The sequence below is a fragment of the Staurois parvus genome, unplaced genomic scaffold, assembly GCF_062004578.1.
Source record: "Staurois parvus isolate SC_StPar_1 unplaced genomic scaffold, SC_StPar_1.0 ptg000412l, whole genome shotgun sequence".
NCBI classification, from domain to species: domain Eukaryota; kingdom Metazoa; phylum Chordata; class Amphibia; order Anura; family Ranidae; genus Staurois; species Staurois parvus.
The window spans coordinates 2,130,323-2,152,760 of record NW_028318208.1 but is presented as its reverse complement, the minus strand read 5'-3'; the positions used below and the strand labels follow the sequence as shown (position 1 = coordinate 2,152,760).

General features: G+C 43.2%; 1 protein-coding gene across 5 annotated transcripts in view; it reads left to right on the top strand.

Moving 5' to 3' along the window:
• Positions 1–22,438, top strand: part of TSC2 (TSC complex subunit 2) — a 102,471-nt gene that overhangs the window by 73,618 nt on the left and 6,415 nt on the right. For 3 of the 5 annotated variants that reach the window (XM_089686816.1, XM_089686814.1, XM_089686813.1), the window contains 8 exons: positions 733–948; positions 3,965–4,033; positions 8,117–8,274; positions 11,053–11,528; positions 13,626–13,704; positions 17,681–17,767; positions 17,917–18,103; positions 20,664–20,803. In XM_089686816.1, coding sequence (XP_089542942.1) covers positions 733–948; positions 3,965–4,033; positions 8,117–8,274; positions 11,053–11,528; positions 13,626–13,704; positions 17,681–17,767; positions 17,917–18,103; positions 20,664–20,803 — 1,412 coding nt within the window. The remainder of the gene's footprint in view (positions 1–732; positions 949–3,964; positions 4,034–8,116; positions 8,275–11,052; positions 11,529–13,625; positions 13,705–17,680; positions 17,768–17,916; positions 18,104–20,663; positions 20,804–22,438) is intronic. The other 2 variants (XM_089686817.1, XM_089686815.1) reach the window with 1 other exon arrangement.

The following is a 22,438-nucleotide window of genomic DNA, read 5'->3' as shown; positions in this document are numbered from 1 at the left end:
TGTTTTGTTTTTTTTTTGTTTTTTTTAATTTAAATATTTATTTTTTAGATAAACAAACAAGTTATAGAAACATACTCATTAAAACCTTTGCATATTATCAAAACATTTATCGTTTCATCCCTTCCACCCCCCCCCCCCCGTTTCCCCTACCTATATACCACCCATCCCCACCCCCCCCCCCACCTATATACCACCCATCCTCACCCCCCCCACCTATATACCACCCATCCCCCATCCAATCCCTAACCCCTTCTGCTCTGCATTTTCCTGTTCATTTCTGGAGATCGTACTCCCTATAAAAGAACAAAATATGTTTCCATGTTATTCTATGTTAATCCCCCATAACCCCTAAGGCTAGCCTTGACTTTTTGAATTCCTCCCATTTGTTCCATCTTGTATGGTGACTCTCCATCTTATCTTCATTCAAATGATAAAGTTCCTCCAATTTACATATTTGATCCACCCAGTCTTTTATTCTCGGCACCTCCTGTCTCCTCCAATACTTGGGTATCAGTCCCTTTTCTGCATTCAAATAGTACAATAAACCAGATTCTTCGTACTTTTGTAACTGAAAGCTTAGTACTATGAAAAAGGCAAATCTCTGGGTCTACTAGAATATCAACCTCTAATACCAGATACAGTTATGAGTGTTTTTCGTCTTGCAAAGCATTACATCACATCACAATGCTGTACAAACTCAAACGGTAAAACAGTGCGTCTTTTCACCTCCAGGTAATACCAGTTGGCTGATGAGTTTGGAGAATCCACTGAGTCCCTTCTCCTCCGATATTAACAACATGCCTCTCCAGGAATTATCCAATGCCCTCATGGCAGCAGAGAGATTCAAGGAGCACAGGGAGACGGCTCTCTACAAGTCACTCTCCATGCCTGCCTCCTCCTTGACCGCTGCCAACTGCAAGCCCACCTTACTGCAGAGATCCAACACAGGTAAGTAGGCCCCTGTGTTCTCCATGTAATGTCGCAGCATCCATACAGATAATGCATGTTAAGTGGCGTTTTTACTGACAGAAGGTAGGAATGCCAATTCTGCAATACCCATAGATCGTTGGTTGCATACTACATCCTCCACCAAACTTGAGTGAAAGGGGAGCAGCTTTGCTTCCCACCAAAGAATTGTATTCATGAGATCCATGTTGTTGCTCAGGGTTTATATCACGCCAACAGTTTGCTCAGCGCTTTACAATATAAAGGGAGACAATACAGCAACAATACAGTTCAATCAAAAAGGTTTAGGAGGGCCCTGATCCTTGGAGCTTACGCTCTAAGAGGGAGGGGCTGGTGGTACAAAAGATAACTGTGGGGGAGGAACTGATAGGAGAAATAGAAGATTCAATTATTAGCTGAAGACAGGATAGGCTTCCCTGAAGAGAGGTTTTCAGAGATCGCCTAAAAGTGGGCAGAGTAGGTGATAGTTGAATAGATTGGGGTAGAGAGTTCCAGAGGATGGGGGAGGCTCTGGAGAAGTTCTGGAGACAAGGGAGCTAGAGAGCAGGAGGTTGTGGGAGGAGCAGAGAGGACGGTTTGGGTGATAGTTGGAGTAGAGAATTGTAGCTGCACAATGACAGCCTTTAGTTGCTGTAGGGGGGGCCTCAGCAAAGACTGATGCATACGAACTGTCATACAATAAACTCCATTTGAGACCATGTCTGCTCATTTTTATAGTAACTGTGTGGGTCATGTGACCTATATTTACATAACCGCTTTTCCTAAACCTCTAAAAAGATCTACCCTCACAGATTGTGAAAAGGGATCGTTCTGCTATCCCAATGAGATGGTTGACCAGGCATAATTAATGCTCATTCTGGTGGATTTATCATCAACGGCAATCAATCGAACTCGTATAATTGGCAACTTAATACAATTTATGTTGTTACCATTTACATACCAGATTTGATCCGGTCATGCCCATTGATATATTGTGACTGTTAAGCCCATTGTCCTCTGATCTTGATCAACATGTCTATAGTAATAATAGAACTTACAAGCTTTTTGGGAGGACATTTTCCCCAGCCATAACTCATGGTTGATTTTGAATAAGACCAATCCACAGCAAATCCAGCAGTAAATAATTTTTCTAATATTTATTTGATATATTGTCATAGTCTCCTGGTTGAAGGCCTAAGAGTCCTTTTCCAAGACCTGCTGTCATAAATCAGCCATGTTCTGACTTCATTTAGTGTCCAGTGCTTGTCCAACCAATGTTTTAGCACTCACTAGTTCATGGTGGTTTTTAAGCTGTGGGCTTATCAGTATTGGGCTAGAGATACATTCCGGCAAATTGAGGTTGGATTTGGCCCACAGAATGACTTCCAGTTTCGGTTTGGGTAACTTGACCAGCGATTTGAGCCATTAAAGACCTACCACCACCTAGAGACAAAACCTTGTCTGTCCCCGTACTCACAAATGTTGTCCACCTATCAAAGTACAGGAAGCTCTTGATGGAAGTTTTTTGTTTTATATTGCTGCCTCTGCATAGGCTTTCTTAGTATCAATGGATGTGAAGATGGTATTTGGGAAGGGGGGGGGGACTTAAGTCTTGGTTCACAGCTATTCGTTTTTAGTGTGTATTGTGTTTTGCAGAAACGCACTACAGTCCATTTAACATGGTTCTCCTATGGATCGAATTCACATTTGTGTATTTCGAGCCTCTGTTTTTTTTTTTTTAAAGGGTCAGGGACTTTTTTTTTTTTTTTTTTCCTGCATCAGATTGTGTTTTGCATGTAATAGACTTTGTGAAAGTATGACCGTTTTTTGTTCTATTAGTATGACATTGATGCGACTGCTAAAGTGGCATCAAAGTAGTGTAGGAAGCTGTGTGCAAAGTCTCTTTTTTTTTGGGTTAATAGGAAAGTATGACATGTAGTGCGACTTTGATGCTACTTGAGTGCCAGAGAGTGTAAAGTCGCATCAAAGTAGTGCAGGAACCTTTTGTGTCCAAAGTCGCATGTTAGGGTTAAGGGTTTGGGTTAAGGTCTAGGGTTACAGTTATTGTTAGGGATAGAAAGCTAACCCTAATGGTTACTGTAGTGGAACTGACCCCAAACTGCACTTGGGCACTTCCATTATAATACCGCTTCCCCGTCCGAACACCGACCACAGACACCACAGCAGACCATACAAGACTAGAGAACACCAGTCTTGAAGTAAACCAGGAGGTAGACTAGTTTATTTTAACACAGATACAAGATATATACACTCAAGGGGACAGTCCCCCCTCCCTGCATAATGACACAGGGCAATGTACATTTAGTAACAAGAGACACACCAGCAGACAGTCCCATCAGGAGGGAGGGCTGCTGCAAACATTCCCCACCAAGCCAGTACCCATAAACACATATATCCCATAATAGTTTGCTCCCAAGCAAGACACACAATAGAACAATGGGATGCAACCACATGGCATTAAACAATCAACAACCCCCCACCCCAATATTAGGACAGATCACCCTGTACCCCTCACAGGCACAGGGTGACTTACACATAATAGGGATATGGGGAGCTGAGACAGAAGTCTCCCCACATCTCCAAAGTGAGCTGGGTTCCATGGACCCCCCACCCATCACAGTTACCGTTTACCCTAATGTTTAACACTGGCCCTTAACCATAGCTCTACTCCTTAGCCCCTAGCTCCTAAACCTAACATGCAACTTTAAACATGTACAGGTTCCTGCACTACTTTGATGTGACTCGAGTGCCAGAGAGTGTAAAGCTTGCCCCGTTGTTGCACTACATGAACGTTGCGGTCATACTTTCCTATTGGCCAAAAAAAAACCACACTGGGAAAATGAATCAACTGCAAACTTCATAAGTGTGAACTTTGTTTTAAAGAAAGATAATGAGATTAAGAAAATGGCATCGTTTCTTATACAAAAAAAGATTTGGTGGGGTGTTTCTTCTACAATGTGGTACTTTCTTGCAAACGGCTCTTCCTCTCCTATTGCAGTGGCCTCTGTTTCTCCCATCTCCCCGTCCAGTGGTCAAGGAAAGCTGCTTAGGAGCATATCCTGGGCAGGTACATCTACACAGATCAAAGGATCCCCGCAAAACTATGTCTGACCCATTAACAAGCCTGTGGCACCTTTGCAGCCATACTGCAAAGGTTTTTTGTTTTTGTTTTTTTTAGCTGCGTGCTTTGTTGCTAATAAGAAAAAAAAAAAGAGAACCTATCTGAGGCATGGGCTTCTAGGTGTGCATGTGATTGGTTAGTACAGCTTTTGTAGAACCAAACTGAAAGTGCATGCTGACTTGTCTAACTGTGCTGGAATCATCTCTGTGCTCCATGGAAGCTTCAGTTTTGTAGATTGCAATGATTTAATAACCACATTAATCAGCGATAATCAAAGTGCTTACTTTGTCATCGTTTTAACATTAACCCCTCTTGACTGTCACAAGCCATGCGTGTATCTCTGGATTCACTGATCAGGCTTTGTATGGCTGAAGGTGCCATGCACACATCATTCTATTCACCTCATATCATTCTAATTGTGTTTCCAGAAAATAGCAGAGCATGGGTGGGTATTTTTACGATCACTTTTTATTTTACGTCTGTGTGAAGATTATTGGGTTGGTTGGAACGTATGGTTGGCTTTCCATGTGGTTGTTTCATGTGTGGTACACTTGGTTTCCAAAAGCCTGACCATCACTGCTACCTGTGTGGCCCAGAGTATGTGGATACCCCTCCAAATGACTATGTTCAGGTGTTTCAAATGTAAGCCCTGTTACACTGCAGTTGCTAAACTCACGTTTAGGATCTGTTCAGCATTTTTCTCAGCAGCCCCTGAACTCTCCCTAATGTTTTCCTATGTGTCCATGTACACATCTTCGTTTACAGTCATTTACAGGCAGTTGAGTTTACAGTTGTTTTTTTTTTTTTTTTGAATGACGTGTTCAGACGTCATTTTTATCAGCGTTTCAAACACAAAACTCTTGTAAACGTAGCAAATCACGTTTATAAGCGCTTGCGGTGAAATATTTTTTAACTCTTCCAGTTCCCAATGCTGTCCAGAGTCTTTTTTTCATCATGAAAAATGCATAAAATGAGTTTTCAAGGTGCTCAGATGGACAAAACACTGAACACAGGATGTTTCCACCAAGCTTGTCACACATTGTAATGACCAATTCACACCTCAGACCTCTCCCACCCTTGGAAACAATAGATATGTTAATGACCATTCACACCTCAAATTCCTCATGAAGACCCCTGCCAGGTGACCTTAATGACTCCCTCCACCAGACACCTTTCCCACCCTTGGAAACAAAAGAAATGTTAATGAGCAACTCATGCCTAAACTAATCTCAGCACATACTGCTGTCTCTGCTTCTGCTCTCTCTATTTCTCTGAAACAGTCTGAAATCGTTCATAATTTACCACTTTTCAGTGCATTCTGGGCATTTGGGAGGTTCTCCTGTGCTTATCTTTAAAAAAACTCTTCTAAACGCAAACGCACATAAACGCGGTATGCAAGCGCGGCTAAACAGACATTTTTTAACCTCCGTTTTCCAGCAGTCAGTTTCCATCGTTGAGAAACATCCCGTGTACATGGGGCCTAAGTGCTACAGCATACAAAGACATTTTTGCACATTCCAACATTGCAGGAACAGTTTTCGGAAGACTATTTTCTGTTTTAGCATGACTGTACCCTTATGTACAAAGCCAGCTCCATAAACACATGGTTTGATGAGTTTGGTCTGGAGAAATGGTCTCCAAACTGCGGCTCTTTGCATACCTTTTTCCAGCTCTTGGGGCACTATTCCTCCCACTGATACCAAGAATTGGGTAATAATTTCTGCATTGACACCAACGGTGGGGCACTATTCCTCCCACAGATGCCAACAATGGGGCACTAATATTTCTGCTAATACAAAAGATGGGACATTGCTTATTCAATGATGCCAGGACATTCTCTACTCCCACTGGCCACAGATCCCCCACCCCCAAAGTCTGAAGCACCGTAAACTAGCCCTTTGTTTAAAAAGTTTGAAGACCCCTGGTCTGGAGGAACAGAACCTGCCTCTCGGTCCTACTGAACACTTTTTGGATGATTTAGAATACCAATTGCAAGTCAGGTCTTCTCATCCAACATCAGTACCAGACCTCACAAATGCTGTATTTCCTGAATGGGTACATATTCCCACAGATGCCCCAAGGTCTTGTGGATAACCTTCCCAGGAGGAGACCTTTCTTAGATGTGATTATTTAATGGGGAAGTATTGGGTTTGTTTCTCATTTTTAGCATTGCTCATGACAATACATGCAGTGACAGGTTTCTATTGTAATTAAAGCTGAATGCCAGCTACATACACAATTTGCCTATACATGCATCGGTTTGCGAACGCCTCGGTTAACGCAATTTTCGGTTTACGAATGAAAATCCATTGAAAATAATGGCTTGGTTTACAAATTTTTTTTGCAATACGAATGAACCAATTCATTGGTTTTCAAGGCATTTACAATTTTTATTTTTTTTTCTTTAATCATGTCCCTGTACAGTACTATGCCTTTTAATGTGCACTTTATAAAGAGCTTTGAACAGATCAGATTGTTTTTCAATGCATTCCTATGGGAAACCGCATTTCAGTTTCCAAATTTTTCGCAATATGAAAAGTCCTGTGGGACAAATTAAATTCGTAAACCGAGGTATGCCTGTATTTCTTTCTAACGTTTCCTCCACCTCTCCTGATGGTTATTGAATTCTGACAGCCATCACCTGACAGTGGATTGGATGCAACTGCTTTTCGACAAAACATTTTCTGCACGGCCTCTTCGATTTTAATATTGAAGGATGTTGGTCATGGTCATCAAGGCCACCTGAATTTTGTCTGGTTCTTAGATTGTGCTGGATACATAGATATGTATAATGGAGACTAATTGATATCCATTTTGGACTGAATTGAAATTAAAAGACCTTTGTCAGGTTTTTTGTTTTTTTTTCTTCATGCTGCATGGTGCTGTCAGGGTGGCATTGGGAAGATTTCCTTTAAATTCCTTTTCTACAGCAAAAAGATAAAGGAGATCTCTTCAAATCGAGGAGATAACATTTAGCTTTAAGAAGATTGTGTTGGTCTGGGGATGGATATAATAAAAAAAATTAAACTATATATATATATATATATATATATATATATATATATATATATATTTATTCAGTAATTCGCTTGTCAAAATCGCTGCTACTGTCAAACAAAAGGAAGGCACCTCTATCCCTATAGCAAGCCATTGCACCCTCCCAGGGCGGCCGTCCTTTCCGCCCACGCCTTGTCCTGGCCCTGCATTGTAGTAACCTACACCAACCAGGATTTATTTTATTTAAAGCAGAATAATTTGCTTTGGGTTGCTATAGTTTGCATATAGCTTTTTCCCTTATTATAAAAAGAAAACCGTTTCTGAACCATCTTCTTTAAGCATCATGCACACTGGATTGTGAAAATAAACAGCATTTTTTCTGCTAGAATTTAGCAGAAAATACGTCTAATGTTGCAATATGTATGTGAGTTTGTGTGTAAATGCATACTAATCATTCTGGAATAAATTTACCCGTGTGCGCATGTTTTTTTCTGCTCCTCTCAGGACGCTCCTTTGGCAGATTGTTTTTTTGTTTTTTCTTTTTTCTTTTTCAGCCTGTAAACGCTCCTCTTCAAATACTCCTGTAAAGGCCTGTGTGTGGACACATAGGCGGACATAAAGGTACTTTTACAGGCTGACAAAACGATTGCTGAACACCTGTAAAAGCGTCATTGTTTTAAGCCCCGTGTGCATGAGCCCTTAATTCTATTTTCTAAAGTGGCTCATGTGATACTCGCCTCTGGTTTACACGCACGGCATGAGGTTTGCATGAATTTAGAACATGAAAGTGTAAAAATATTAAACTGGTCAGAAGTAATAAAGACGGAGGGAATAAGTATCTGTAATCGCTCCTACATTGGGTCAAATGCTGCCTGTTGCTTTTAGATTGATAAACGAGGAGGAGAATGGATTAGCTGGTATAGGCAGCATTCCCGCTATTCCTTACCCTCCAGGTTGTTCGTATCACCCCAGAATTCTTCAGGCTAGGAGATGCTCTGCATGCTATTAGTGATGGACCTCTTCTGTTTCCAGAGTCCTCCGTGCTTCCGGAAGAAGGTTCTCAGACTGAAGCCGACTTAGACATGATGTCTCCGGCTGGGTCCCAGGAGCTGGATGACTTTAAGGCTGTGGCCAATGACGATACACCAAGTGAAGAAAAAACGGACAAGAAGTCCGAAGGTATCAGCAGGGTGAGTGTGTTGTTAGAATTATTAAATATCTCTTTAAGTGTATCTTAACCCAAATGCTGACCAAATATGTTGCTGCTCACTCTCCTGTAGATTCCTTTTACACTCACTAGCCACTTTATTAGGTACACCTTGCTAGTGTCAAGAAAATCCCCCCCCCCACACACACAGCATTACTGTTCTGTCTCTCCAATCTAAGCATTGAAAGTGTGATCTCTGTAACTTAGTTTGATGAGATAGCGATAACTCCAATCTTAGTTGAATAACACAGGCAGTGACTCGATCCAGAAAACACCTTGTAGATCTTGTGAAGTTTATTACATAAACTAAGAGAATCTTACAACAATGAACATCTGATAGGTCAAAAGATCATAATGTGATCTACTTCCATGAGGCTAGAAGCTGAAATGCATTACTGGGAAATTAATACAAAGGTGGGGCTATCTATACAGCATGAACTAAACCAAAGGGAAGGGAGGAGCAGAGACAAAATACAAAAAACACTTAAAGGCATATGACAGTCATGTGAAACATGATAATTCCACCAGCCTGAAACTTTGATACAAGGCAGGATGGATCCATGTTTTCATGTTGTTTACACCAAATTCTGACCCTACCGTCTGAATGTCGCAGCAACCAGTCTGCCCATTCTCCTCTGACATCAACAGGGCATTTTCGTCCACACAACTGCCTTTTGCTGGATATTTTCTTTTTTCGGACCATTCTCTGTAAACCCTAGAGACGGTTGTGTGTGAAAATCCCAGTAGATCAACAGTTTTTGAAATACTCAGACCAGCCCGTCTGGCACCAACAACCATGCCACATTCAAAGTCACTTCCCCATTCTGATGCTTTGTTTGAACCTCAGCAAGTCTTCACCACGTATAGATGTTTAAAACAATGGGTTGCTGCCATGTGATTGGCTGATTAGCAGTTTGTGTTACCAAGCAATTGAACAGGTGTACCTAATAAAGTGGCAGGTGAGTGTATATGTCCTGTTTGGTGTATCTATGATGCTTTCTTTTCAATGTTGACAACTCTTAAAGCAGGCCTAAAGTTCCTCTGCCATTCGTTGTGTGCAGGCAGGCTTTTTTTTTTTGCAGAGGAGACATGCAATGTCTCTCCCACAATAAAACACACCTAACATGCTTGCTCTCAACAATTTCAGGCATGTAAATTGAGCTGCGCATGCACAGGAGCTTACAGCAGCCAGCACAATTGCTGTGTGCTGGGATGATCAGCTTCTGCGCATGCACAGGAGTGACAACATTCTGTGCCGTCGAATGAAGATGTCTGAAAACCAGCAAACAGAAGAAGATACTGGCAGGGGATGGGGACCGTTGGAGGAAAAGGGAGTATTCATCCCATTAGTTCCGCAGTAACTGCAGCATTGTCTTTCCTCCTGAGTTAGACTTTAAGCAGTTGTACTAGTGCAGAGCTAATGGCACATTCTGGTGTAGTCACTGCTGTAAGATAAATAAATGATCAGCTGTTGGTGGCGCTCGCACACCTTTTCAGGAAGTTCATACAAATAGTCTGCAGGATGGTCATGATATAAGGAACAGAAAATGAGAACAATCTAGGCATTCACTTCAGCTCACTATTCACTTCAAGTATCCTTTTTTAAAGCGGAGTTCCACCCAAAAGGAGAAGTTCCACGTTTAAAGATTGGACAAGTACCCGATCTCACTTCTGCTGTGATCACCTAGGTGATTGGAAGCGGAAGTTGTCCTTTTACCCTCCCTCCCCGTAGTCTTGTGGGAGACGTGACAGGTTCCAGAAGACTATGGGGCCATTCAGGAAGCGCAGCACTACTTGCGCATGCGCAGTGGGCACCCGGCTGTGAAGCCGCAAGCTGTCACAGCCGGGGGCCCACACTGAAGATTTCAGCACCTGGAATACAGGACGGCCGGTGAAACGGGCTGCAGCGGGGGCACCGTGGGATCGTGGGACAGGTAAGTGTCTGTTTTTTAAAAGGTAGCAGCTACAGTTTTTGTAGCTACTGACTTCTATTTTTTTTTACAGAGTGAGTGGAACTCTGCTTTAATTAACATTCTTAAAAAGGAAACCACAGGACCAGGACTGTGCTGCCAGAGCAGGAGGGCATTGGCCACCTGGGTCAATACTAAAAAGATCTGCTAGACTTTCAATCCTGGGTGAAGATACTCTGCCATTCAGATCTCTGAGTGGGCCCTACAGTTAATGACCTGTGCTGGGCATTCTTTATCTCACTGTTCCTTGTTCAGACCTACGATCACAGCATCTGGCCATGGGAAGGCTTCTAGCATCCTTGGTGGCTCTGAGATGTCATGTGATCATTTGCCAAGAGCCACAAAGAAAGGTGATGCTAGATTATGTAAAAAGGTGTCTCACAGTAAACCATGTCCTTGAACATTCACTTTTCACCCTCCCCACCAGTCATTGCAACACTGACACACTTTGCATGGTCCGCTGCCTTTGGAAGAAATCTACAATGCAAGGGACTTGTAGCTAACCCTTAGGCCAACATTTCTTATTCCTTCCCTGCAAAAGAACAGCTATTGTGATAATTTTAGAACATTGCTGAAGTTACACCCTGAAGGAGCAACAAAAATGTGGTTGGAAAGCTAAGCAGCTGTGCCCAGCTATCAGAAGTTAAGGAAACGAACATGTCACTCGACACATTTTTTTATTAGGAGACCAACAAAAAAAAAATTATGTAATGCTATCTAAGCATGCTTTTGGAATTCTGCTGATGGTGCCCCTTTATAAGTTCTTTCCTTTCATCTCTTTATTTGCATAGTCCTCCTCCACCTCCAGTCAGGAATTGTCCACTCAGCAGTCAGAAGAGTCAGAAGTTGGTGGAATCCCCATTGAAGGGTCTACACGGGAGATTGCTTTCCAGCCCTCGCAGACGCTGAGCAAGTCTAGTTCCTCCCCAGAACTGCAGACCTTGCAGGAGCTGCCCAAGGAGCCAGAGGCTAAAGAAGATATTGGTACACCAACACCTGAAGCCAAACCTCTACTGCAGACCCCCAGTGCGGAGCCACCCATCATCCAGCCTGCCAGGGGGGAGGAGGATAGCTGTAAACAAGAAGCTGGCGCCAGACTTGAGCCGGGGGCGTCCCAGCAATCTCCACAGTCTCCAAACGGATACCGTCCCAGAGGTCACACTATTTCTGACTCTGAGCCCTCCCGTCGGGGAAGAAGGATAAATATTGATGCTTTCAGGAACAGCACAAAGGCCACCAAAGAAAAAGTGCCTGGAATAGACCCAAGGTACACCCCAGGTCTCCCTGTCTGGTTATTTTAGGTTTCATGCATAAGTATCTAGCAAACAAACAATGCTCACAACAACCAGTTTATTTTGCGCCCCTAGTTACTTACAGTCAGGTCCATAAATATTGGGACATCAACACAATTCTAACATTTTTGGCTCTATACATCACCACAATGGATTTGAAATAAAACGAACAAGATGTGCTTTAACTGCAGACTGTAAGCTTTAATTTGAGGGTATTTACATCCAAATCAGGTGAATGGTGTAGGAATTACAACAGTTTGCATATGTGCCTCCCATTTGTTAAGGGACCAAAAGTAATGGGACAGAATAATAATCATAAATCAAACTTTCACTTTTTAATACTTGGTTGCAAATCCTTTGCAGTCAATTACAGCCTGAAGTCTGGAACGCATAGACATCACCAGATGCTCGGTTTCATCCCTGGGGATGCTCTGCCAGGCCTCTACTGCAACTGTCTTCAGTTGCTGCTTGTTCTTGGGGCATTTTCCCTTCAGTTTTGTCTTCAGCAAGTGAAATGCATGCTCAATCGGATTCAGGTCAGGTGATTGACTTGGCCATTGCATAACATTCCACTTCTTTCCCTTAAAAAACTCTTTGGTTGCTTTTGCAGTATGCTTTGGGTCATTGTCCATCTGCACTGTGAAGCGTCCAATGAGTTGTGAAGCATTTGGCTAAATATCAGCAGATAATATTGCCCGAAACACTTCAGAATTCATCCTGCTGCTTTTGTCAGCAGTCACATCATCAATAAATACAAGAGAACCAGTTCCATTGGCAGCCATACATGCCCACGCCATGACACTACCACCACCATGCTTCACTGATGAGGTGGTAAGCTTAGGATCCTGAGCAGCTCCTTTCCTTCTCCATACTCTTCTCTTCCCATCACTCTGGTACAAGTTGATCTCGGTCTCATCTGTCCATAGGATGTTGTTCCAGAACTGTGAAGGCTTTTTTAGATGTCGTTTGGCAAACTCTAATCTGGCCTTCCTGTTTTTGAGGGTCACCAATGGTTTCCATCTTGTGGTGAACCCTCTGTATTCACTCTGGTGAAGTCTTCTCTTGATTGTTGACTTTGACACACACACCTACCTCCTGGAGAGTGTTCTTGATCTGGCCAACTGTTGTGAAGGGTGTTTTCCTCACCAGGGAAAGAATTCTTCGGTCATCCACCACAGTTGTTTTCCGTGGTCTTCCGGGTCTTTTGGTGTTGCTGAGCTCACCGGTGCGTTCCTTCTTTTTAAGAATGTTCCAAACAGTTGTTTTGGCCACGCCTGATGTTTTTGCTATCTCTCTGATGGGTTTGTTTTGTTTTTTCAGCCTAATGATGGCTTGCTTCACTGATAGTGACAGCTCTTTGGATCTCATCTTGAGAGTTGACAGCAGCAGATTCCAAATGCAAATAGCACACTTGAAATGAACTCTGGACCTTTTATCTGCTCATTGTAATTGGGATAATGAGGGAATAACACACACCTGGTCATGGAACAGCTGAGAAGCCAATTGTCCCATTACTTTTGGTCCCTTAACAAGTGGGAGGCACATATGCAAACTGTTGTAATTCCTACACCGTTCACCTGATTTGGATGTAAATACCCTCAAATTAAAGCTGACAGTCTGCAGTTAAAGCACATTTAGAATTAGAATTGTGTCGATGTCCCAATATTTATGGACCTGACTGTATGTTAAAGAATATGCCTTGTGTATCTGCTCTGGGAATAGTGCTGGTGGGGATGGTTGTTCCTGTTGGGCAATGGGCCTAGTTACTTATATTGAAGAATACGCCTTGTGTATCTGCTCTGGGAATAGTGCTGGTGGGGATGGTTGTTCCTGTTGGGCAGTGGTCCTAGTTACTTATATTGAAGAATACACCTTGTGTTTCTGCTCTGGGAATAGTGCTGGTGGGGATGGTTGTTCCTGTTGGGTAAATGGCTGGCTACTGCTTTCAGATAATGGGGCCAGTTACGTAGATCAATATTAATCAATCTTAATGTAGGGAAAAGGGTTGGTGATGGTTACTCTTATTGGATGATGGTGTTAATTTGTTTTCTAATGTTCTTTCTCCTCTCTAGCTTTGTGTTCTTACAGTTGTACCATTCTCCTTTCTTTGGGGATGAATCCAACAAGCCCATCCTGCTCCCAAACACTGAGGTGAGCAGCAACTAATTGAACTGCTCTGTGATATTTGTAGTAGGAGTGAAACTCTTCAGAATAGTGAGTTTGTGTCTTTCCAGCTAAACCAAGTGTGTTAATTTCCAAATCTAAAGACCTCGTAGTTGTGTACGTTATCTCGTCTCCATAATTTCCATATTAGAATGCATAGTTGGTGTGTACACTGAGCGTAGGGTATCCCCTGACAGTGTTTCTCAACCTTTTGTCAGCCAAGGCACCCTTTAAAAGTATGTACAATCTTGAGGCACCCCTTTATAACATGCAAAAAACCCTAAATTAATAGTTTTACGTATCGCAACGACATCCACACATAGGACACCCAACGTGATTTATTCTTCCAAAGCAAATGCACCTTTGCACATTGGTACTGACTAGTATTGCAGTGATTATCTCCCTCACTCAGCTAATATGACCCCAGTGCTAATAGAGAGGGGCAAACAAGGATGCTGTGCAGTCCCCTTATTAACCGATTTATGTGATTGGGTGTTCGGATGCTGGTGGCTGGAAGTTTTTAATGGTGCAAAGTAGTGCTGCACCGAAATGAAAATTCTGGTGCCGAAACGGAAAACAAAAGTTCAAAATTCACTTGGCCGAAAACTGAAATTTGTGCAGTTTTTAAAAATGAATATATATTTTTTGGAAAAATATACATGGATTAAAAAAAAATATATATACCCCCAATTTTTCTGTAAAATATGAAAGGGGATGTTACGGCGAGTAAATAGATACCCAACATGTCATGCTTGACAATTATTCACGCTCGTGGAATGGTGTGAAACTGCGGTACCTAAATCTCCATGGGTGATGCTTTAAAAATGTCTACAGGTTAGCAGTGTAACGTTACAGAGGATGTCTAGTGTGAGAATTATTGCTCTGTTTGTGGTGATACCTCACGTGTGTGGTTTGAACATCATTTACATATGTGGACATTCAGCACTACACGTTTGCATTCACCACTACATGCGAGCACGGGGGACAAGGGCACTTTAAAAAAAAAATGTATTTAATGTTTGGGGGTTTTTTTTTGCACTGTTCCTATAAAAGACTTTTAATCACTTTTATTATCACAAGAAATGCATACATCCCTAGTAATAGAAATTATTAGTGACAGGTCCTCTTTATGGAGAGATATGGGGTTAATAAGACCCCACATCTCTCCTCTGCAATGTAAGGCATTGGATCAAAAAAAAAAGCATTGATCTAGCGCTTTAGGAAAAAAAAAAAATGGCCGGAACGGGAAGTGCCATCGCTCCGGTCCTCCAAGGGCATAGAGATGTGTGGCAGCCATCTTTCCTTCATGCATCTCTATGCCCAGCGCCGGGATCGATGGTTTCTCAGGTAAGGCTGAACTACCGAGCGGCAAGCGGGTACCTGTGAGGGGCCGGGATTTTTCGGCACCTGTATTGGTGCTCTTTTTCATTTTGGCCGAACAGTTTCGGCCACCGAAATTTCAGTGCATCCATTAGTGTAAAGTGAAAACCTGTTATTTTGTGTAAATAAAAGGCATGTTTGACCCAACTCCGGCTAGTATTTTTTGGGGCAATTTTTAAGATTTTTGCCAAGGCATCCTTGTTGAAAAAGGCTGCACTAGCATTGTGGGATTTCTCAGGATCACTTTGGCAGGAAGTGCTGTACATCATATTGATGTTAGGTGTTCCTAGAGGTTTTGTAGAGCACTTGCTTTCACATACAGGGGTTAGAGAAAGAAATGGAAACGTTACATGATTTGCAGGTGTAAACGTGATGACACGTCTCAAGGGACTGAGATTGAGCTCTGCAGTTACTTTTGCAGCAGTTGTTTTCTTATTCCAGGTCACAATTCTGTACAATGTTCTTTGTCTCTTTTGGTCAGTTGACCATGTCAACCGTGCGTATGCTCATCAGACAACGTTTTCCCAGAACCTGTATATGCCGCCTTAGCCTTTTGATACTGAACCTCTCGATACGGAAAATAAATTGGCAACTTCAGTCGCAGAGGCACCAGCTAAGCGACACTAACAATTTTCCCTCTTTGAAGCTCAGTAAGCTCCGACATGACTCCATATTACTAGCAGCACACACAGTGAATGACAAAAGCAAGGCTTCCCACCTGTTAGCTAGGTGTCTCATCACACAGCGGAAGCAAAAGAATGTTACATCACTTCCGTTTTAACATGAAATGTCACTTTCACACCTGCAAATCATGTAGTTTTTCCTTTTTTTTTTTTTTTTTTTTTTTTGTCTAACCCCTGGAAAAGGCTGTTGATACTGCATGTAGCTGACCTATTCTGGCATCTCCTGGTAAACACCTTTACTATTCATTTCAGTTACATGTATGGGGAATGTTTTACTGGCATTCTGTTCAAGCCACGTTTGTGATCCTGAGACCTTGCCAGATAGAATAGTAAGGTTCTGGCACTCCATGCAGACTGCACTGTAGTTAGACAATACAGCCTGGTCCAGGATACATCCTAGCCTGTGATTGGACAACGAGGGAGCAGCAGCACATTGATGAGCTCATCCCTGTGTTTTGCTTACACATTATACTTTAACAGTGCCACCACCTTTAGGCCTCATGTACACGGGACACTTCTGAACGATGGAAACTGACTGCTGGAAAACGTAGGTTAAAAAACGTCTGTTTGCATACCACGTTTATGTGAGTTTGCGTTTAGAAGCGATTTTTAAAGATAAGCTCAGGAGAACCTCCCAAATGCCCAGAATACACTGAAAAGTGGTAAGTTATTAACTATTTCAGACTGTTTCAGAGAAATACAGAGAGTAGAAGCAGAGACAGCAGTATGTGTTGAAATTAGCTAGGCGTGAGTTGCTCATGAACATTTCTTTTGTTTCCAAGGGTGGGAAAGGTGTCTGGTGGAGGGAGTCATTAAGGGCACCTGGAAGGGGGTCTTCATGAGGAATTTGAGGTGTGAATGGTCATTATCATATCTTTTTTTTCCAAGGGTGGGAAAGGTCTGAGGTGTAAATTGGTCATTACAATGTGTGACTTGGTAGGGACATCCTGTGTGGTAAATTATTAACTATTTCAGGCTGTTTTAGAGAAATACAGAGAGCAGAAGCAGAGACAGCAGTATGTGTTGAGATAATTAGGTGTGAGTTGCTCATGAACATTTCTTTTGTTTCCAAGGGTGGGAAAGGTGTCTGGTGGAGGGAGTCATTAAGGCCACCTGGCAGGGGGTCTGCATGAGGAATTTGAGGTGTGAATGGTCATTAACATATCTTTTGTTTCCAATGGTGGGAGAGGTCTGAGGTGTGAATTGGTCATTACAATGTGTGACAAGCTTGGTAGGAACATCCTGTGTTCAGTGTTTTGTCCATCTGAGTACCTTAAAAACGCTTTACATGCATCTTTCATGATGAAAAAAGACTCTGGACAGCATTGGGAAATGGAAGAGTTAAAACAATTTTTCAAATGCAAATGCTGATAAACGCAATTTGTCGCTTTTACAAGCATTTTGCGTTTGAAACACTGATAAAATCAACTGCTGAACACAAGTTTTCTGCGTTCAAAAAAATGACTAAATGACGTTCTGTACATGGACACATAGGAAAACATTAGGGAGAGTTCAGGGGCTGCTGAAAACAACACAGAACAACTCCTAAACGTGAGTTTATCATCTGCAGTGTACATGAGCCCTTAGATCTACCAACAAGTAGGTAGTGCAAGAGCCTGCTTTATAGGATAGAAATTGATTCAAACATGTATGGGGATTTTTAGACTGACCGCTCCATGCATTTCAGTAGATCCATGATTGGCTGAGACTTCTGCCCTCCCCCTCCCAGTTTGATGTCATTACAAGTTGTTCCATATGCTTTTCTATGCAGAAATATATTTATTGATCTTTGATGAATGTGAAGTCTTGTATGATGGCAAAACACTTTCAAATCAGAGACCTGGTGAGTTGTTTTTGTTGTTTTTTGAATGCTTTCAATAAATCGGTATTTTGTGTTGCAGACATTTGATAGAACAATGAAGCTTCTTGATCAAATCCCGTGCTATGACACCCACAAGATAGGAGTCCTGTATGTTGGGGAAGGACAGGTAAGTACTGCTGTCTGTAGCTTCATCAAAGCTTATGGTTTCCATTTTCTCTTCTTTTTTTTTTTTTTTTTTTTTTTTTTATGCATTATGTCCTGCTTGTAAATTTTAATGCATATCATTCTCAGACCATTTTTTACCAAATATTTCAGTGTGGCGACGAGAGGTCGATTCTGTCCAATGAGCATGGCTCCTACAGATACACGCAGTTCCTGACTGGTTTGGGAAAACTGATCGATTTAAAGGAAACTCAGCCTGATAAGATCTTCCTAGGTGGTCTGGGTTGGCGTGGAGAGGATGGTCAGTTCACTTACTGCTGGCATGATGACATCATGCAAGGTATGACATCATTTACATGTAGACTGCTCAGGTCGTACAAGGTTGTTTGATAACTGTCATCTATGTTCGACGCATCTAGAGGTTTGAAGGACAATTATCTCTGACATCATTTTGGATTCTGTCATTTTCCAGGTTTAAACAATGGAATGTTTGCTGGGGGAAAATTGTGCAACTATCCCTTCCTTTCCACCTGGTGATAGACAGTGGTGTATTTAGGTTTCGTGCTGCCCTAGGCAACACAAAAATCTGCTCCCCCCCCCTCCCACGGAGAGACCCTGACACCGACCAACACCCCCTTCCCCCACGAAGAGAGCCTGACATTGACCAACAACACCCCACCCCCACCCGAGAGAGCCTTCTGTAACAAACTAGCTCATCAGAGCTGGGAACGGAGTTCTTCTTTTACTTTCTGTTATGTGAGGTATTCCTTGAATCATTCCTCACATCCCCCCTTTCCAGCCCTGAGAGGCCCTTATCTTCTGACAGATGGTGGGGGTCAGCCCAGGAGAAACATTCCTGGTGGGGCCAGCAGGCTGGAAAAACTGTCACCTTTCTCACCTACGTCTGATAAGGCCGCATTTCTCAGAGGGCTGGGAAGCATTGACCCAAAATGGCGTAAGCCCACACATTATAAACTGACCAGAGTAATTGAACATTCCTCGGGGTCAACCGTATGTTTAATGTCATGTATTATGAAGCTATAGTTAATTCAGTTTCCCACTGGCCACTCCCAAAACATGTGGTCCGAGCCCCCCCTTTGAGAGGAACGTTTAAGAGAGACAAGTGAGTTAGACACTCACACACACAGATCTCCGAGGTAACATCGTAACAGAGGAGATCAAAGAACCTTTCTGTTCTGCACTTGGATCTGCAAAACCAGGCATATGGGCAAGTAACTTAACCCTGTAATCTCCTTCCTAATTATCTCTTTGCTGTGTCTTTATATACATATATATATATTTTTGTGACATCTTTGTAAATATTTTATCGCACCTGTTTTTACCCTGTTAGAAATAAATCTTTCTTTCTGAAAGTGTTAAACTGTTTCTAAGCGCTTACTTGCAATTCACGAATCCCTGCCTTTGAAGAGACGCTACTGTTTGTTATATCTCTGTATAGTAGGTCCGCGGGCCATGTTATATAGATCAATATTTCAATCATTATAGTGTATATTTGATAATGGGAGTTTCCCAGTCTCCGACAAAAGTGGTGGTGGCAGTAGAGGGTTAGTTGCGTAATTAACCCGACCCAGTAACAAGCGCATTCAGGCTGCAGGCACCGATTGTAGCCCATTAGCTGGGCAATCGCTGTGCTGGGTGCGGCTGAGTGTGGCCTTGTTACGCGCGTCACATCGCGGTTTTAGATCGGCCGGTCCTTCGATCACGAGTTTGGTGAGAAGGTCTGGGGTCTGATGCCGTGGGTGTGACTTATTACTGTTAGTCGCGGCTGTGCAATTGTCGCCTGTGGGTGGCGGCGACCGCGGGTCGTGACATCTTCCACTACCACCACCCCCATACACTGGCAACCCCCCCACATCCCTGCGAGAGAGAAAACGCTCACCCTCACAGCTCTGGAAATCCCTGGGAACAAGAGTCAGGCTCTGCATACATCATCAAGCAGCCCACAGACTCTCTCAGATCCAACCAGGTCCCCATGCTGCGCGTGTCCCTTCTTCCATCTCTTCTTTTAGGGGGTGGTGCTGCCTCCCTGAAAAATGCCACCCTAGGCAAATGCCTTGCAGTAAATACACCTCTGGTGATAGCCTACCCCATGTCTGTTATTTTCAACTCCTGTTTCACCCCACATATAGCCATAAAAATAGATAAAGGAGCGAAGCCTATCTGCTCAGGGCTTCTGTTTATTATCCACACATGGGGTATCACTTCAGTCCATCCACAGCCTTTTCGCTAATGATCTGTGAGCCCATATGGGAGGGTGCTGCATTCTGCCTGCATTGCAGAGAGTGAAGGTGAGGACATACATAGGAATAATGGGTGATTAAAGGTGACCTCTGCTCTGCCCATACTAGGCAAAGTAACCAGCGTACTTTACAGGAGGCACTTTAGGCAGTCGGCTCTCCATGCTGCTCTGTTGCTGGAACCCAGATAAATCCCTATCTCCTCTGATCTTCCCACAATGCAACACTTGGTGCCTGAGCAGCCAGATACCAGGCCCGAGCGCTGTCATGTAGGAGTAGGGGAACTATGCATCCCAGCCACAGCACCACCTGCCTGGAGTTTGCATGTTCTCACTGTGCCTGCGTGGGTTTCCTCCGGGTACTCCGGTTTCCTCCCACACTCCAAAGACATGCTGGTAGGCTGATTTGGTTCCTGTCCAAATTGGCCCTTATCTGTATGAATGTGAGTTAGGGACCTTAGATTGTACGCCCCTTGGGGGTTAGGGACTGATGTGAATGTACAACATATATGTAAATTGATGGTGCTCTATAAGTACCTGTAATAAATACTAAGCCTAGCCTTGTGTCTGTAGCGCACGCCCAGTAAATATGAAGATGAAAGACTTTTGTTGCAATATGCTAATTTCCATCAACTTTGTTCAGTCATCTTCCAGATCACCACCCTGATGCCCAATGAGGAGATCGATCCTTCCCGCTGCAACAAGAAAAGACACGTTGGAAACAACTTTGTAAATATAGTTTACAATGATTCCGGAGAGTTCTATAAGCTAGGCACTCTGAGGGTAAGTGTGGGGAAAAAGGTTCGACATGAGACATGATTTAGATCAGGCTGCGGCCTACAGCTTCCTGAATATTCTGCCTCATTATATACATATTTTTCAGCCATAACTTTATGACCACCCACCTAATATTGAGTAGGTTCCCCCTGTTGTTGCCAAAACAGCCCTGACACTTCTGTGATTTCTGGCACCAATCTGTCAGTAGCAGATCCTTGAAGCCCTGTAAGTTGTGAGGTGTGGCCTCCATGGATCTGACTTGTTTTGTTTAAAGCACATCCCACTTTTAGATTTAGATCTGGAGAATTTGGAGGCCAAGTCAATAGCTCAAACTCATTGTTGTGTTCCTCAAACCATTCTTGAACCAATTTTGCAGTGTGGCAGGACACAGTATACTGCTGATAGAAGCCACTGCCATCAGGGAATGCCATTTCTATGAAGGGGTGTACTTGGTCAGCAGTAAAGTTTTTAGGTAGGTGTTGCTTGTCAAAATAACCTCCACATGAATGGCAGGACCAAGGTTTCCCTGCAGAACATTACCGAAGTATCACGCTACCTCACCAGACCAAGGCCACCTTCTTCCATTGCTCTGTGGTCCGGTGCTGATGATCACATGCCCATTGTAAGCACTTTTGGCTGTGGACATGGGTCAGCATGGGAACCCTGACCAGTCTACGGCTACACAGCACCATACACAAACTGCAATGCACTGTGTGTTCTGACACCTTTCTATCGGAACCAGCATTAACCCCTTGACGTCGATCGCATGCAAATGTGCGGCCTCCCGGCATCTGGGTCTTGACGCCGCGCGGCCGCATATTTGCGTGCAATTAAAAAATACATATGTGCTGAGAGCACGCGCTCCCAGCCAGGGGTGGATTTGGCCATTTGGAAACTCGGGCACTGCCCGAGGGCCTGGGGTCAGTAGGGGGCCCCATGAGATGCCCCTGGTACCTTTTTCATAGGCTCTTTTGAGTTTGGGCAAGGACACAGGGGCCCCATGATCCCCTATTGCTGGGGGCCCCATGAGTTGTCAGTCCGCCCCTGCTCCCAGCACGTATGTCCACGACTCCCAGAAAGGTCCCGATCTCCCCTTTCGATCAGGACCTTTTCCGATCATGTGACTGCGAATTACGGCAGTCACATGACCCTAAAACCCCGCCCTGGCTTCTGAAACTCTTAAAGGCCGGGAGGTGCCGATGCGAAGGTTAAATTTTACTTTCAATATTTTTTTTAATCTTTTCTATATAAAGAAACTTATACAAACAAAATTAGATACAACATAGACATAATGTAGACAAAGGAAGGAAATACTGATCCTGAGGGCATCATCATCACCCCTCCAGTACATGTGTAACATTACAATGTCCCAAGTCTAAGGTATCAACAAAGGATATAAAAACATTCAATGAACCAGCATGAACGTTTTTAGTAACTTGAGCTACAGTAGCTCTTTTATTGGATCGGACTACACAGGCCAGCCGCTCCCCACAATAATGAGCCTTGACCACCCATGACCCTGTTGCTGGTTTGCCAGTTTTTCTTCCTGGGACCACTTAATAGTCGGTCCTGACCACTGCAGACTGGGAACATCACACAAGATCTGCCGCTTTAGAGTTGCACTGATCCAGTCATCTAGTC